General features: G+C 39.3%; 1 protein-coding gene across 1 annotated transcript; it reads left to right on the plus strand.

Annotated features, from left to right (window-relative positions):
- Positions 1 to 155: 155 nt before the first annotated feature.
- kat2a (K(lysine) acetyltransferase 2A) lies at positions 156 to 15,782 on the plus strand. The gene is made up of 18 exons (XM_037544874.1): positions 156 to 675; positions 1,646 to 1,769; positions 3,451 to 3,596; positions 3,794 to 3,883; positions 4,594 to 4,775; positions 5,115 to 5,306; positions 6,439 to 6,545; positions 6,676 to 6,765; positions 7,345 to 7,481; positions 8,073 to 8,281; positions 8,806 to 8,932; positions 11,155 to 11,265; positions 11,484 to 11,627; positions 12,070 to 12,184; positions 12,314 to 12,350; positions 12,476 to 12,539; positions 13,177 to 13,261; positions 13,390 to 15,782. Exons 1-18 carry the CDS (start codon positions 451 to 453, stop codon positions 13,581 to 13,583), a joined length of 2,379 nt encoding a protein of 792 aa, XP_037400771.1. The 5' UTR covers positions 156 to 450; the 3' UTR covers positions 13,584 to 15,782.
- Positions 15,783 to 17,408: the final 1,626 nt, after the last annotated feature.

The raw sequence follows: 17,408 nt of genomic DNA on the forward strand, positions 1-17,408 counted from the left end.
AGATATAGACAGCAATAAAATATATGTCTTAAACACAGTGCTGAAAACATTCAGAAGAGTGCAAGGTATAATTATACACATGAATGTGGAATTAAGATTATACCTGGGCAAAATGTAATATATACAGGCCCTGTGAAACGTTAAGCATATACAGTAGGGGTGGTACATACCTAACATTTAGGTTCACGTGGCTGAATACCTTTCATTTTTAAAGTTGTGATGGACTGCATACCATCAATGATTGATAGTAAGAGCTCCATTGGGAACTACACTACCCAGAGACAGTTGGTATTGGGCATGCGCAGTGTAACTATTGTGTCTCGTGGAGACAGGCGGCAGCGAGGCCTGAAAAAACGTAAATAAATAAAAAAAACAGTTGCTGGTCCATCAAGCTTGTAGCGACGAGAGCTGACCACATCCACTCTCCGGACGGAGAAACACCGTGCTGGTATGGCAGAACCGGCGGGTCAAGCCTCCACGCAAGTCCGGCTTCAGCAGGGTGCGAGCGGAGGCTCGGCGGTCTCGGGCCCCAACTCAGGCTCCGGATCCGGTAGCAGCGACCCGGCCCGGCCCGGCCTGAGCCAGCAGCAGTGGGCGAGTCAGAAAAAGGCCCAAGTTCGCGCTTTCCCTCGGGCCAAGAAACTCGAGAAACTCGGAGTATTTTCGGCTTGTAAGGTAGCTAGCTAGCTAAGTGAGCTAGGCTAACCTCACTACAGCAAAGAAGGAACTAGCCCACTTTATTCTGCACAGTGGGTTGAATGGGAGGCATATGGTTAGCTTAGCTAACGTTAGCGCACTTAAACTGTCTGGTCCGGTCAGCCGGACTTGCCTCAATAGCACAGATAGAAGTTGTTTGTTGCAGTGTCCTTTTTCCTGTGGTCCTGACTGTCCAGCTGATACACTGCTGTGGACAACAGTCCATGAAATTGGTTCGTTATTGTTGAAATCACAGTTTTTGCAGCTGTGTAAAATGTGGTTCCTCAGAGGTTGTTTAGTGAAGGCAGTGGTTCTATTTAGGACCATGAGTTCTGTATAGAATCATTTTTCTGTTTAAATGGTTCTTTGCATGGTGAAATTGCTCTTCAGACGGATGGAGAATGTGTTGTACGTGGTTCTATACAAAACCTTTTTGAAAATGCTTCTGTATAGCACCAAAAAGGGGTTCTTTTATTTTACAAGTTTGACAGTATGGTCAACACAGTTGGTGTTTGGTGCTATATACAACCATTTTTAAAAAGGGTCTATACAACACATTCTCTAATTGTCTGAAGAATGAATTCAATATACAGAGGACCAATTAAGCATGCAATATTGTGTTCATGATTCTGTATAAAACCATTGTCATTACTAAAGAACCCTTTGAAGAACCATCTTTTTTGAGAGTGTATGTTTGGAAAAACGTTTGTGGTTTGATTTAAAGCTTTGCTTCTTCTCAGGAGACTGCAAATTAGATGTTAGATAAGCTGTTATCTTCAGTCTCTCTAGTCACCCACTTTACTACCAATGCAAAAACACTGTTTTGGAGGAGAAAAACCATCTCGGAATACCCAGTGCACCAGGACTATTGCACTAGTCTGTATGACTGTATAAACATGACTGTTTCCAAACTGTTTTGTTTTTGTTTTGTGATGTTCTCTTCCCTCAGGCTAATGATTCTTGTAAGTGTAACGGCTGGAAGAACCCCCATCCTCCCTCCGCCACCCGGATGGAGCTCCAGCAGCAGGCGGCCAATCTGAGCGAAGCGTGCCGCAGCTGTGGCCATACCCTAGGTATGATTCCGTCAGTCAGTCGCAGTCTCAATTATTTATTTATTTTTTTCAACTGAAGATACTTTGTATAACATGTGCACTGTATGTCTAAACGTTTGTAGACACCTGCTTATCCAACATTTCTACTGTTATCAAGAGTGTTAATAAGGAGTTTGACAGCCTTTGCTGCAGTAACAGCCTCTGCTATTCTGGGAAGGCTTTAGACGAAATGTTGGAAAATTGCTGTGGAGATTTGACTGTGTTCAGTTACAAGATGACATAAGGTTCTGATGTTCTGGAGTTCCTGAGGTTCTAGGTTCTGGATCTAACTTTGCTGAAAGGTACTGGATGGAGCTCCATTACTCTGGAGAGTGAGTTCCACTGCCCCACAGCCCCATGCTGAGGAGTTTTATACAACTCTGTGTAGCACTTGGCTTTGGGCGTGGTGACCATATGTTCATGTGTGGCTGCTTCATAGAGTCCCATTCTGTTGTCAGTGCTTTTCTGTGGTGATAACAGCTGTGTTTGTGTGCAGTTAAATCCCTAGGTAGCAATGGGGAAACCTTAAATTACCTGATCTGACCAATTAGAAGGAAAAGATTGGATACTTTAGGAAATACATTGCATTTTTTTAAGCTAATGTGAATCTTGCCTGCCATAGATATTGGCTAGATCAGGAATGTTCAGCTCTGGAACTGAAAACTTTAGCTGATTTCTCATCTCACATGTGTTGGAGTGAAACCCAGCAGGTGGCAGTATTTAGTAGGTATGTTTGAATAGGGAAATAGTCAAACTATGCTAGCAGAAAGCCCCCTAGGCCTGTCACAAACATGTAATTTTGGGTAACAATTAATTGTCATAAAGATAACTGTTAAGAACTACAGTGAAGCACAAGCTTCATGTGGCTGAATTGGCTGATTAGCTGTCTTACTTCCTGACTGTTGATCCGTAGTGGCTCCCAATTGATGGCAGACACAGCTTGATCTCATATAAACCTACAATACTCATCACTGCCCTCTAAACATTATAGTACCCGTCAGAAGTTAGATTTTTTTAATAGTTTTAATAAATACAATGAAGGCTTGTTAGCTTAATAATTGTGATCAGTGGATATAATTGTGATGAAGTCCTCTAGGAGTAGGGTAAAAATGTTGTACAAATGTTACAATAGCAAGCTGTTTTTTGTTGTTTTCACCTGTAAATATGTGAGAAAATATTACTGATAGATTCTTGTTTAAACTCCTTGAACCTGGAATGTCAAACTGGGGACTTTCTGGGCAAAAGTGCTGCGGGGATGAGCATTTACCCTGGTCTAATGCCTTACTAATTAGCTGATGAGCTGAATCAGGTGTGTTTAATGAAGCAGAGTTCTAAAATCTACAGTGTTTTTCACCTCCGTGTCTGTGAGGACTGGAGTCTGACGTGCTGTAAACGCTATGGTCTGGTTTCCCAGATGTGGATTAAGTCTTGGGCTAAATTGAAGTTCCAATGCCAAATTACCTTTGAAATATCTTTTGAAGTATAGGGTTAACTTTATTCTGGGCTTGAGAAGCCAGCCCTGAGTTTCTGACTCTTATAACTACATAACTTTTAATAAATAAATGTCATTGTAGTTACTGAATAATAATACAAGGGGTGAAGTACTGCATTACCTGATACACGTGTGTGTGTGTGTGTGTGTGTGTGTGTCTTGTATGTGTAGCGGAGCATGTGTCTCACCTAGAAAATGTGTCAGAAGAGGAGATTAACAGGCTCCTAGGAATGGTGGTGGATGTAGAGAATCTCTTCATGTCTGTGCACAAAGAGGAGGACACAGACACCAAGCAAGTTTACTTCTATCTGTTTAAGGTAAAAGACTCCCATTTTGCACAGCTGTGATGTTTCACACTTACACCTCAGAACAGTTTTGGCCCTGACTTTTAATAATATAGTAAATGGACTATAGTAACATAATCAGTACCCAGTAGCTCTCTGTAATTAAACATAATAACACATGTTTTGTATGGTAATAAAACCCATGCTTTGTGCCTGTTGTGTTTGTATAGCTGCTGAGGAAGTGCATTCTGCAGATGGGGAAGCCGGTAGTAGAGGGCTCACTTGGAAGCCCACCGTTTGAGAAACCTAACATAGAACAGGTGGGTATCAGAGCGGTTTTGTGCGAGACAGAAACGTGTATTTGTCTGATAACATTGTGAAAATGCTCCATCATCCATTTAATTGTTCTAAGAAATGTTAAGCTCAATATATTCTTTATGTCTCTTTCTTTCTTTCTTTCTTTCTTTCTTTCTTTCTTTCTTTCTCTCTCTCTCTCTCTCTCTCTCTCTCTCTCTCTCTCTCTCTCTCTCTCTCTCTCTCTCTCTCTCTCTCTCTCTCTCTTTCTTTCTTTCTTTCTTTCTTTCTTTCTTTCTTTCTTTCTTTCTTTCTTTTTTTTTTCTTTGTATATCTCTTCTTTTTTCTTAATCTCTTTCCATCTCTGTTCTCGTCCTTGTTCTTGCTTTCCTTCCCTCCTTCCTTTCTTTTTTGTCCTCTCTTCTTTCTCCTCTCTCTGCCCCCCTGCTCTCACATTTCTCACTCTCATCTCGCTCTTCTTTTTTTCTTTTTTCTTTTTTCTTTCTGTTTTCCTCCACTCATTCCTTCCCTCTCTTGTTTCTTCTGTTTGTATCTTTCTCTTTGTTTCTCCCTTTTTTATTTTTCTTCCTCTTTTTGCTTGTTTTTTTTATTGCTGTCTGACTTATCTCCCTCTTACTTCTTTTTCTTCCTCTCCCCTTTTCTCCCCTATCTCTCTTCTCTTGCTCTCTCCTTTCCCCTCTTTCTCTCTCTCTTTCTGTATGTGTGTCTGTCTCAGGGGGTTTTGAACTTTGTGCAATATAAGTTCAGTCACTTGGCTCCTAAAGAGAGGCAGACGATGTATGAGTTGAGTAAGATGTTTCTGCTGTGTCTGAACTACTGGAAGCTGGAGACACCATCTCAGTTTCGCCAGCGGGCCCAGAAAGAGGATGCCTCAGCATACAAAGTAGACTATACCAGGTGGGCATGGGTGTAATTAAGAATTTTATTGATGTAGATGTCAGGTCAGGACACTTTAATGATCTGGGTGTCATATAGTGTATTGTTTAAAAGAGGAAAACTTATTTAGATTCACACAGTCATCCATTATGTGAGCTGTAGGTCAGCTTCGCTGTTGATTTCTATAATGCTTGTAAAGTAGGCTGGTTCTTTGAATGAATTATATGCTCTTATGCGTACTTTGTAATGGCTTAATATTTTTTTTCTGTCAGCAAAATGTTTCTGTGGATGTATATAGTAAGAATCTAAATCATTTTGCAGTAATGATCTAATGCTTGTGCACTTGTGTGTTTTCTACAGGTGGCTTTGCTACTGCCATGTCCCGCAGAGTAACGACAGTTTGCCTCGCTATGAGACGTGTCAGGTGTTTGGCCGTAGTCTCCTCAAGTCCATCTTTACAGTCACTCGCCGGCAGCTGCTGGAGAAGTTCAGAGTGGAGAAAGACAAACTTCCCCCAGAGAAACGGACACTTATTCTGACTCACTTTCCCAAGTAAGACACACACACTCACAGACATCTGATAGAGTTGTCAAACTGCTAGTCTGTAGTCAGTATCTGTGTAAGATATTGTATCGTTTACATTACACACCTTATATATAAGTCTGCCCAAAATACAAATACAAAAAAGAGTTGGGAACGTTTTCACAAATGTTTTGATCCTGCCCCATCATTGCCTCCTTTTGGAATAGGATCAAACTGCAGCTTGAAAGGATTCTGCGATACAGAGCGACCCCTGTTTTTTTATATTGGGTTTGGTTAAAGATGAGGTTAATCTTGCACCTTATCAAATGAAGCTCACTCATAAATTATTGTTCATTGCTCGCAAGTGTATCTTAATTAAGTGACTTGATGACAGACCACCCACAATTAACCTTTGGCATAATTAAATTATAAAAATTTGTTGCTTTGAGCGCTTATAGGCTAGGATTGAAGGTAACGATACAGAATTTGAGCTCACTTGGTGTCTGTTCCTTTCCACTCTTCCACGTAATATATGTGAAATTGTTGAATGTGCTCAGGTTTGGCCGAGATGTTGTACTTCAGTGTTATTAAGGCGGATGGCTGAGTTTATTTGTATGTGTTTGTTTTTGGATGCAATATCTAGAATGCCCACCTTTATGTCTAGCAAGCTGTCTCTTGTGAGTGGGATGGAGTAGGGGGGGTTAGTTATGTCTTTTCTTACCCTCCTTTGTTTATTCTCTTTGTTTTGGTGGTGGTGTTTTTTTCTTTTCTATGATTGAAAATGAAATAAAAATCATTATTGTTTAAAAAAAAAAACCCTGTCTCCCCCAGGTATTCAATCCAGGGGTAATTTTAATGATTTTGGTTCCCTTGTAGACCCTTTTGGTTCCCCCCCTCCTTTATTTACCTATATCATTGTCACTCACTTATTCTATGAGTGCTGTCATTGCTAGCATAGTTGCTTTGCTTACTCAAGCTGGTCCATTGCATATATCTAGTTTGTATTTTTATCTAGCCGTTGGCACGTAGGAGTTCTGGCTGGTTGCCTACTGTAGTAAGTCTGTGTCTGATGCAGCCTTAATCCACAGACAATAACTACAAAACCACTGATTTCTAGACATATTTTAAATCTTTTTGACTTTCTATGTTTTTTTTATGTTAGGTTTCTTTCCATGCTAGAAGAGGAGATCTATGGTGAGAACTCTCCTATCTGGGATGCTGACTTCACCATGCCAGCTTCTGAGGGGGCACAGTTGGGTCCTCAGACAGGTTTGTTTATTAGTGTGACTACCTTTACGTATGTGGAGTATGTTCTTCTCCTAAGTGGCCCATTTTGAGTGTGTGTGTGTGTGTGTGTGTGTGTGTGTGTGTGTGTGTGTGTGTGTGGTGCCCTCTGCAGTGCTGAGTCCTGTGGCGGTGTCCGGTTCTCCTCTGCGTAAAGGTCCAGCAGGCTCTGCTCTGGATACAGCGACTTCTGAACCCATCCCAGGTACACAGCAAATGATGATTCACTAATAGTCACCAGAAAACATGAAGTCCAGCTTTATTTGTCCTTATTATGATATTATTGAAAAATTAATGACCTGTTTATTGTTTACAATACAAATGAAAGTGTTGTGAGACAAATTATAATTATGTTTGTCTTAAACACTCTCTCACTCTTTCCCTCCCTCTTATGTCTTGTGTGACTGTCTGTCCTCTCTCTCTCGCTCTCTCTCTCTCTCGCTCTCTCTCTCTCTCTCTCTCTCTCGCTCTCGCTCTCGCTCTCTCTCTCGCTCTCTCTCTTTCTCTTTCTGCCCATCCCCTCTCTTTCTGCCCATCCTCTCTCTTTCTCTCTCTGGCTGCCTTTCTCGGCCCTCATCTTTCTCTCTCCTCTTACCTCTCTCTTTGTTTCACCATTTTTCTACCCTCTCTTTGTCTTACTCCATCTCTGTTGCTTTCTCTCCCCTTTCTGTCTTGCTCGCTCTCTCTCTCTCTCTCTCTCTCTCTCTCTCTCTCTCTCTCTCTCTCTCTCTCTCTCTCTCTCTCTCTCTCTCTCTCTCTCTCTCTCTCTCTCTCTCTCTCTCAGGAGAGAAGCGGAAGCTGCCGGAGGCATTGACGCTGGAAGATGCTAAGCGGATCAGGGTGATGGGGGATATTCCCATGGAGCTGGTCAACGAGGTCATGATGACTATAACAGACCCTGCTGCCATGCTGGGCCCAGAGGTCAGCAAAATTTCTCTGCTGTACAGCAGTCACAACACACACCACAGCTTCTGGCTCTGTCTGAAATTCACTCTGTGTGACAACAGTGCTTTAATCAGCCAAGGCACTCTTTTATAGTTTTGTATTCCATCTAGTCCTTACTGAACCTTATAAAACTATTTTGTATATATTGGCACTTTTGGTCATGAGCATTGTGAGTAACAAGGCAAAGATATTCTGGATAGTTATGCAGTAATAACAGCAATTTCCCCAAATGCAGTTGATCAGCAAAGATGTTTGATGACTAAAATTTGCTTCTTAAGCTGTAAGGCTAATACCCTACCAATTATCACCTTGCAAGCTGCATGCCTAATTTTTTTTTTCTCAGTGTTATGTGGTTTATGATACTCTGTAACATACTGTTATCTATAAAAATATAAAGTACATTCTATAGCTAAAATTTGTAGTAATAGTCTTCTTGATGCCTGAATTGTAGTAAAAGAACTGATGCGGTTTGAGGCAAATGTATGGTAATTCAGGCATGTAGCTTGCCAGAGTGTTCTTTAAATGATGAAAGGATGTTAGCACTAATGCCTTTGTTTTGTCCCTCAGACGAGTCTCCTTTCGGCTAACGCTGCACGGGACGAAACGGCACGTCTGGAGGAGAGGAGGGGCATTATCGAGTTCCATGTGATCGGGAACTCATTGTCTCAGAAGTCCAATAAGAAGATCCTGATGTGGCTGGTCGGACTCCAGAACGTTTTTTCCCATCAGCTGCCACGCATGCCTAAAGAGTACATCACACGCCTGGTTTTTGACCCGTGAGTTAATTAACTAACCTTTTGCCTTAAACCTAATATCCTGCCATTAACTAGGAGGTGTATAATCATTTTTACTCGTCAACTAGTCATTCAAAAAAGTAGTAGACTAGTCATTAGTGCTGTATTTAAAAAGAAAACGTTTTCTCATTAATCAGTCAGACCAAAAAGCAAACTGCAGGTGAGCCATACTCGTCTGTGGACTATGCATTAGAACTGCGTTTGTGGATTATTGCATAGGGATCTGAGTTTGTTGAGTTCACATATGCTTAGCAACGCTGAGTCATCTGTCTGAGAGCACTTAAATTCTGAAACAGAAACAGAAAGTTTGAAACAGACTAAGTGTGAAAACACCCTAACGCTTCAGCTTGGCCAAAGTGCATGACTGCAACGAACTGAAATCTTGATGTGGTTTCACATTCAGCTCACAGCTAAAATGTTATCAGAAAATATTATTTATGTAGTTCCCTTGTAGTTGTTTGTGTTTATTTTATAGCAAAAATCCCCTGACTTCTTCATACTTTCAGGAAGCACAAGACGTTGGCTCTGATAAAAGATGGCCGTGTGATCGGCGGCATCTGCTTCCGAATGTTCCCCACTCAGGGCTTCACTGAGATTGTCTTCTGCGCTGTTACTTCAAATGAGCAAGTCAAGGTACGAAAACGCACAACTGCTGAAAGAAATAGTTCTGCTGAAATCTGCACAGTTTTTCCCCAAAGGTAGTCAATCAAAACGTGTTGGGCATCTAAAGTTTGCTTACTTATTTTAGCACTGAAGCTGTGAGGATAACAGGTGATTCAAGCAAAAGCCAGCGAGAGATTTTGCAAAGAGAAAAAAGGTGAAGGAACATATGTTGGCTTTTCAGTTCATAGTAAAATGCTGCAAAATGAAATTATGTTCATGTTTTCAAGTCACATACTCATGCACAAATTGTATTTTTGTTACATATTTTGTATGCACAAACAGGTCTTGCCCAGTTTCAGCTTTTTTTGCTCAGGTTTCAGCTTTATGTGTATTCTTTTTCATTTTTTAAACTTTTTAATTACATGATCCCCTCTCTTACCCACACTCAGCAATTCTGTGTGAGAATGACATCAAGTGTGAGACATTCTCCATTTTCTGTCAGGATTTTACCAGTCATATATGCGTGGTTTAAAGCCCTAGGGAACCTAAATGTATTTTCTTTTTAAGAATATTAATCTTAATCTTGTTCTAGCTAGAGAAAAGTATCGTGAGCAGGCTAACAAGCAAGCGAAAGCAAAGTTAGCAAGTATGACTGAGCTAGAAAGCTCATTTGTCTGCATGACATCAGTCCATTAATTTGTTTGTTCATTAATTCGTTCATTCAGCCAGCTGCACCAGTGAACAAGAGCTTTCTTTAAGTCATATTAAACCTGAGTGCACGCAGTGGGTCCACAACACTGTCTGCAGGTTTTGAAATAAAAAATTTGAGGAACAAAAATATATTCAAACTTGCGGACTACAATCACCTTCCATATTCTAATAAAGTCATTGCTTGGAGATACTTAAGAAAATAGTCTTTGCTGAAATTCCTCTCTAAGTTTAGAATTATGAGGTTCTACCTGTGAATAAACTCACTGTGGAATGGAAACTTCACCAGTGTTCAAGATCCAAACTGTATTATCATAAATACGTAAACTACATTAAATGTACATAAATTTAAAGGCACCTGTTTTAGTTTAATACAACATAGTGCACAGTTTTACATTGTGTATTTTCATATAAAATATCCATGTTTATTTTATGAGCTGCATCAATATCATCAGTGTTTTTATTCATTAAAATGAGAATCATGTAGAAATGTCAGGAAAAGAGCAGTTTGACTTCATAGTATAAATCTATATGGTCCTGTCTATTCTGTAGGATGATATACTCGTACTGTAGAATATCAGTGTAAGCATCTGGTCTTGTGGGGAAATGTATTGCACTGTGTACCCAGCATGTATAAAGTAGTATAATGATAGGATAAATATACCATGTGACGTCAATATAAGGGGGAAAAACTGGTATGATAACACTGCAACATATATTTCTTAATATGTCGCTGCTTTTGGAACCAAATGTCGTATCTCCAAAATGATCACTTTACACAAGAATGAAAAAACCTAGTTTACTTTTAATGTAGGTCAATGGAACCAGACTTTTTCCCAGTCCTTTTGGGCTGTTACTTTTGGTCCGTCCTTCAAGATATTTACATGCAATGTAAAGGACAGCAGGCATTTTCAAATTGTCAAAAAAAGTGAAAAACTCCAAATATGCAGATACAAGGTTTTGTTCTGACATCAACAGTGTATTAAGCTTAGTATACAACACTAGAAATATTCTCTCTGCGTGTGCGTGTGTGTGTGTGTGTGTGTGTGTGTGCGCGTAGGCCTGTATCCTGCTATTGTCTCTCTGTCCCTGTGCTGTTTGTGCTGCATTGTCACTGTTTCACTGCAGTTATTCTCAGTATTTCTGAACTTAAATGTGTAAAATGTACTATTATGACTATTTTAGCTGGCTGTAATTTATTTAGCTGACTTATTTTGGTAGCTAGCTTGCTGCTTTACTTATTAGCTAACATAATATGCTAACTAAGCTACATGTTAATTAAAAAAACTAGTTAGCTAGTTGGCACCAGTAAGTAGCTCAAATTCAAATTTTCTTATCAGGTCTAATCATTGTGTTTAAGCTATGTTTTATTATATTTCTGTCTATTTTTTCTTGTTTTTATAATGAAACTTGATATTAATTTAAGTACATAACATACAACATTTTGAGTATTTTAAACAAAGTTGTTTAAATTAGATGTTTTTGCTGAATTATATTTGGGAATTTTCTAGACAGCTAAAATACTGTGTCTGTGTATGTGTCAGGGCTATGGTACACACCTGATGAATCACCTCAAGGAGTATCACATCAAACATGGCATTCTTTACTTTCTCACCTATGCTGATGAATATGCCATTGGCTACTTCAAGAAGCAGGTATTACTCATATTCATCCTCTTCTTTTTCTCACAACTTTTCTTTATTTAATAAATGTTTGTGTGTCAGCATCATTGGATATGCACATGAAAAATATTGGATATCTTTCTCAGCCCAAGATCCCCATATTAGTGCACCCCTACAAGAACTGTATCCTTATGTTCATCTAAAAGCAGTTTTGTAGTGTGTGAACTTCTCTGTCCATCATGTAATGAAAGGGCTTCTCCAAAGACATCAAAGTGCCAAAGAGCCGCTACCTTGGCTACATTAAGGATTATGAAGGTGCCACGCTGATGGAGTGTGAGCTCAATCCCAGAATTCCCTACACAGAGCTGTCACACATCATCAAGAAACAGAAAGAGGTGAGTCCTACACATAAACCTGCAGGATCCTCCGTGTTCTTGCTATATGAGACAGCTCACCTGGGCTGGAGATAACTGATAGACAGTGACAATGTAGGATATCCGGTCGCTGGAGGGAATATTGGGGCCCAGGGACACGAACCCCTGCCCCTTTTTTCTCAAGATTAATAGCATCATTTTTGATATGTTGAGTGAATTCTCAGAGCCAACTTTAAAATGTGCAGTACTGTTAGCTTAAATTTCACAGGGTGTGAGACTGTAAGATTAGTCATTCTTATTTGTTGATAAATGTCATAATGAAACATCTATGTTATAGAAGCATAATATGTATAATACTAATATCAAGACCACATGCCTTTAAAGTCTAGGTTTATAAAAAAAACTTCAGCTCACCCTACAGTGTGTTGATGATCATTGATCTCTTTATGTATTTGTGCTGCAGATCATTAAGAAGCTGATTGAGAGGAAACAGAGTCAGATCAGGAAGGTGTACCCTGGGCTTACCTGTTTTAAGGAGGGAGTCCGACAGATACCTGTGGAGAGCATTCCTGGAATCAGTAAGTGCATGTGTGTCTATGAGGAAGGATGTGTACTTCATGATTTCATGCCACAGGTAGTCTAAGCTGTGCATTCTTTCCATGTCTTTCTCTGTTTTTCCCCACCTCTTCCTCTCTGTCCTGCTCCAGGGGAGACTGGTTGGAAGCCCAGCGCCAAAGAGAAAAAGTAAGTGACAGTCATAGACTGATCATACATATGTTTATTATACATGCCTCATTATTATATATTTTATTATTGCTATTATGCATAACAAATCAACTTTATGATCCGAGTGATATTTTATTCTCCAGTAAAGAGCTGAAAGACCCTGACCTGCTGTACAACATACTGAAGAATCTTCTGGCCCAGATTAAAGTAAAAGTCTTTTTCCTACTTGCACAGATACACTAGCAACAGTTTTGGCTCTGAAATCAGATCTATCAGCCTTTTTGGCACCAGACAGGTCACACGAAGCCCTGAAATTTTCTCTTTCTAAAGGAAATACATAGTGTTGATATCAGACCGATACTAGCAGAAAACATTGGCACAGCATAAATCAGAGTAAAGCAAGTTACATAAAACAGTAGCTGCATTAACTGAAGAATTAGTAGCTGGCTAATGTAAATCAACAAATCCATAGCATTATCTCTCCTCCACCAAAATTTACAGTTGCCACAATGCAGTCAGGCAGGTAATGTTCTCCCAGACATGTCTATCAGACTGCTAGATAGAGAAGTATGATTAATCACTCCACAGAATACACTTCCACTGCTCCAGAGTCCAGTGGTGGCATGCTTTACACCACTGCATCCGACACTTGCATTCAGCTGCTCAGCCATGAAAACCCATGCCATGAAGCTCCTTAAATTAAAAATAGTTTTAAAACAGTTGCCATTTTTTAAAGCTTTGTAGTTAAAGGAAAAAAAATCTCCTACTCACCAAAAGCTCCCACTTGTAATCCACCTTTATGTGCTTAATGTTCCAGTGTGTGATTGTTTTGTGTGAAATTTAGACCCACCCTGACGCTTGGCCTTTCATGGAACCAGTAAAGAAGTCTGAAGCTCCAGATTACTATGAGATCATCCGATTTCCCATTGGTCAGTGCATCCTCTTATTGACAGCGTGAAAGTGCAGCTAATTTCAGAAAACAGACAAGTACCGCTTTTATTGTGCCCATTATGTGATTCAGGGCACTTTCATAATCAGCCTCTGCTTCCACGATTAGACCTGAAGACCATGACGGAGCGGCTGAAGAACCGCTACTATGTGACTAAGAAGCTCTTCATTGCTGACCTGCAGAGAGTGATCACAAACTGCAGGGAGTACAACCCGCCTGACAGCGAGTACTGCAAATGCGCCAACACGCTGGAGAAATTCTTCTACTTCAAACTTAAGGAGAGCGGTCTCATCGACAAGTGAAGGCAAATGCCTTGAGAGTAAGGGACCAGGAAAGGTGCAACATTTCTTAAAGGGGCTGGGCACATGTGGCAGAAACCACCAGAATTCTCACTCATATAGTACTGTATAAAAGTTATAGGTCACCTGAGAAAATTATATTTAAAATTATTTACCTGGGGACTTTTTGCACACTAACATTAGACTAAATACATGTAAAAATTTGAAGAATTTATTTCTGTCAGTGTGTTGGCAAAACATTTTGAAATCCTCTTCTTGAGGCAGCTGAGTATTTTATTGTTACTACAAAATACAATACAGCCAATCAGTACGTCCTTAAGTTATACATGATTAAAGGAGAATTCCATGGGTTTTTTTTTTATTCTGCATAATTCAAATGTACACTTAGTCATTTAGAGTGTTTGGATGTGATTTAATGTGGTGTCCAAAATGTTCAGGCTAGAGTTTTTATATATAATGTTAAGAGTAATAAAGTGGTGATAAACCCAAAGACATTCTTTGGGTACTGATTTCTCCCACGTTGCTCTGCATATACCTCTCTAGCCTGCTTGTGTTTTTAACCTAAATGTATTTATAACTTACTCTCAGAACTATTGTAAAGCAGCATATTCCTGACCATATAATAGCTTTCTGTGATTGTAGCTTTAAGAGGGATTGAATTTTTCCAGCATCTGGTTCCTGTCACCACCGTTGAAGCATCACACCTTTTATATTAAACCACTCTGAGTTTGTTTACAAACTAATGATGCACATACACAGAGGTTTCGGGTAGAAATGGTAAAATTCTCCTTTAAATTATGTTAACAATATAGAGATAAATTTGATTAGTGTTGGTAGTGGAATTTAAGTCCATGCAGTGGCTGGATCTGCACCAAAAAGAAGAGGACCCAAATCTGTGTTATCTAACTTTTGAAATCAAATCTTTTTTTTTCCTTTCTTCTTTTTGCCGTTTGTTGATTTGCATTTAGTCCAATGTTAGGTTGTGTCTTTACAATCAAAAACACACTATACTGCCCAGATAAATAGTTTTAAACAGTTTTCTTGGACAACTTCAAACATTTTCACATGTACTGTGTAAATACATATAAGATATGCAAGATTATGAAGAGGGGGAAGAGGAATGACTCAACAGGGCTGGGGATAAGATGAATGTTTCTGGGTAGAGTGATGGATAGTTAAGTGCTTTAAATTGTGGAGAGAAGCCTTTCATTATTCATTCTTTCTTTCTGTTTCCCTTCTGCTCCCTCTACATGACGTTGCAAAAGCATGACTCATGCATACAGAGGCTCATTTCGTAGCAGTGTTCCTTACTCATTAGTGCTCAGACACTTGGAATTGGTTACACTATGATAGGACAGTTTCTAGAGAGCCAGCTCTGCATGTGTCATACACACTGTATGATGCACAGCTGACTCAGAATAAGTGGAGTGTTAGGGTGGTTTACTCTTATTTGCTGTATTTCATTCAAACAGAGCTAAAGATGGAGCACTGAGGTCCTCCAGTGGCATGATCCACTGATCAAAGGTGTTTTGTTTTTTTTTTGTGAAAAATTGAATGCACACAGTTGTTTACTTGCTTTTAAGTCAGTCAGCCAAGACATGTTTGTTTCTTCTAGAGCTATGAGGCTAATTTAGCTTACGAGTAATTGAAGCTTATGTACAGGAATTTGCATTGTGCGTACTTGCCACAAACTGCATCAACTTAAGTAATCTCAAATAGACTTCCTTGTGTAGTTACTGATGTGGTATGATGTGCTGCTGTTTATTTAAATGCCAAATGTTAGCTTATTAAAAAAAAATGTTCTCGGTGGAGGATGTGAGTGGGTATCAGTATCAGGCTAATAACAGCATTAAAATGCTGGGTTGTATGTTAACAAGATAAAACGAATGAATCCAATCCTGAAACATCAAACAGCCACAGGCACATTGTTAGCTGTGTAGTTCTTCCTGTGGGGTAGCAGAGTATTTAGTTAAAGCATGATTTCTACTTTTAAAGGAGTATATATTCTTCTTTTAAAAGTGTTTAACATCTCATTTTAGGGCATAGTAGATTTTTAAAAAGATGCATATCTGTATCAGCCTGTACTCAAGGTTTCAGTTGGTATGGAAAAAAAAACATGATATTGTACTATCTCTAGTTAACTATTGAAAATGGACCGCTGCATTAGCCTCATAGAATACAGTGTAAAACTGAACAAGCAAACGTCAGAATCCAAACACGTCTTGGCTGATTGATTGCATTTGAATTTTTCACTGAACAACTGCACACTATCGCCCTCTAAACTAGAATCTCTGAGATCAGTCTACTTGTTGCATGGCAGTGATCTTGAAAGAATTAAATGTGATCTGGGCACAGTTTCCCAAAAGCTTCATAAATGTTAAGATTATTTTAACAGATAGAATGATGCACCAAAATGAAAACAAGTCGAAGCCAAGACTAAAATTCAGTCCCGAAAGCAGAAAACAAAAACCAGAAAAGCTGACAATAAATTAAGATAATTTATGGAAGTTACACTTGGTAAAACTGTTCCACAGTATGTAGTCTGTTGTATATGCCATAAAATCCCTCACCCTCAAAAGAATTCCAGTCATTTTTTGTAGATATACATTGTTTTTTGTGTGTGTTTTTTTTTTTTTTTTTGGTCAATTAAAGACTGTGGCAACAAATGGTGTCTTCTTGCTCACAGGGACTGTCCTTTTTTCTTTTGTTTGTTTGGTTTTTGTAATGGAGAGGTGTCACTTGCCTAAGTGTTTCCACATATCTACCATTTTAACCATTGATCTGCTACTGCTCAAACTGTTTGAACTGGCCTGCACTGACCTGGGAGCAGCTTTTCTACACGATATTTCTCATTTTTAGGACCATTAAAACTATTTGTGAAGTCTTACATTTTGGCAACATGCAGACTTGTTTAAAGCTGTACTTTGTAAGATAGGTTTGTTAAAACTGAAAGAAGTAGCATTATGTCAGGAGGCAGAAAGAAAGCACTTTAAAAGAAATGGTGTCCTTGTGCTGCTGTTAGGCGCTTTATAAAGCCTGAAATATTAAGTTAAAAATCAGAGGTATTGGGTTGGGGGGGGGGGGGGGGGGTTCAGGCCACGTCATATGTCTACATATTAATGTCACATGCACAGACTCCACTTAAGGTCTAAAATGCAAGATCAGCATTACAATGATGAAGATATGATGGGGAAAAATGATAATTTTATATCCTTGGTCTTCAAGTTCTGACATTTTCCTTTGAATACTCCTTCAACTTGCTCTCAATCATCAGATTCATCGGCTCAGGGAACGGTTCCGAAGTACAACAAATGATAAATGTTTTTCTGCATGTTGCTTGCAGTTACACATTTCTACCAGAGAGGTCCAAATCCCTGAAACACATAGAATATTTAGAAATTTATTATTTTCCTGGTCAAAAATGTTAGTGTTTCTTTTCTTTTGGTGGCTGGAATTTCAGTGCATCTCTAGATCTGGTACTCAGAGGCTCAAATGCCTGGCACAGCAACTTTGGCCAGTTTCTGTGATGACTTTGCTGTCCAATTCCTAGGATTGGTTGCTCTAATCTAGTTTAGGGTCAGGACTGGTTATGTTGGTGTCATTGTTAGGTATACCGCAAGTAAAAGCCATATTTGTCATTACGGTCTTTCTTTAGTGCTTTGAGAACTCATGGTGTCATACTTCACTGAAATAACCACACACTGACTTTTACCATGTTCTGATGACACTTTACAGTATGTGCCAGATTTTGTTTGATGTTTCCAAGCTCTTCTAGTGAGTATTTGTACAATAATTCTTCTCTCGAGAAATAGTTGTCAACAAAACAAC

Source organism: Pygocentrus nattereri, chromosome 14 (assembly GCF_015220715.1).
Source record: "Pygocentrus nattereri isolate fPygNat1 chromosome 14, fPygNat1.pri, whole genome shotgun sequence".
Classification (NCBI taxonomy): domain Eukaryota; kingdom Metazoa; phylum Chordata; class Actinopteri; order Characiformes; family Serrasalmidae; genus Pygocentrus; species Pygocentrus nattereri.

What these genes read in the sequence shown, in the direction of transcription:
- kat2a (XM_037544874.1), top strand. Translation starts at nt 451, where the DNA reads ATGGCAGAACCGGCGGGTCAAGCCTCCACGCAAGTCCGGCTTCAGCAG. An exon ending in GAGTATTTTCGGCTTGTAAG is followed by an intron (nt 676 to 1,645) that starts GTAGCTAGCTAG and finishes CTCTTCCCTCAG; the next exon opens with GCTAATGATTCTTGTAAGTG. An exon ending in TACAAAGTAGACTATACCAG is followed by an intron (nt 4,776 to 5,114) that starts GTGGGCATGGGT and finishes TGTTTTCTACAG; the next exon opens with GTGGCTTTGCTACTGCCATG.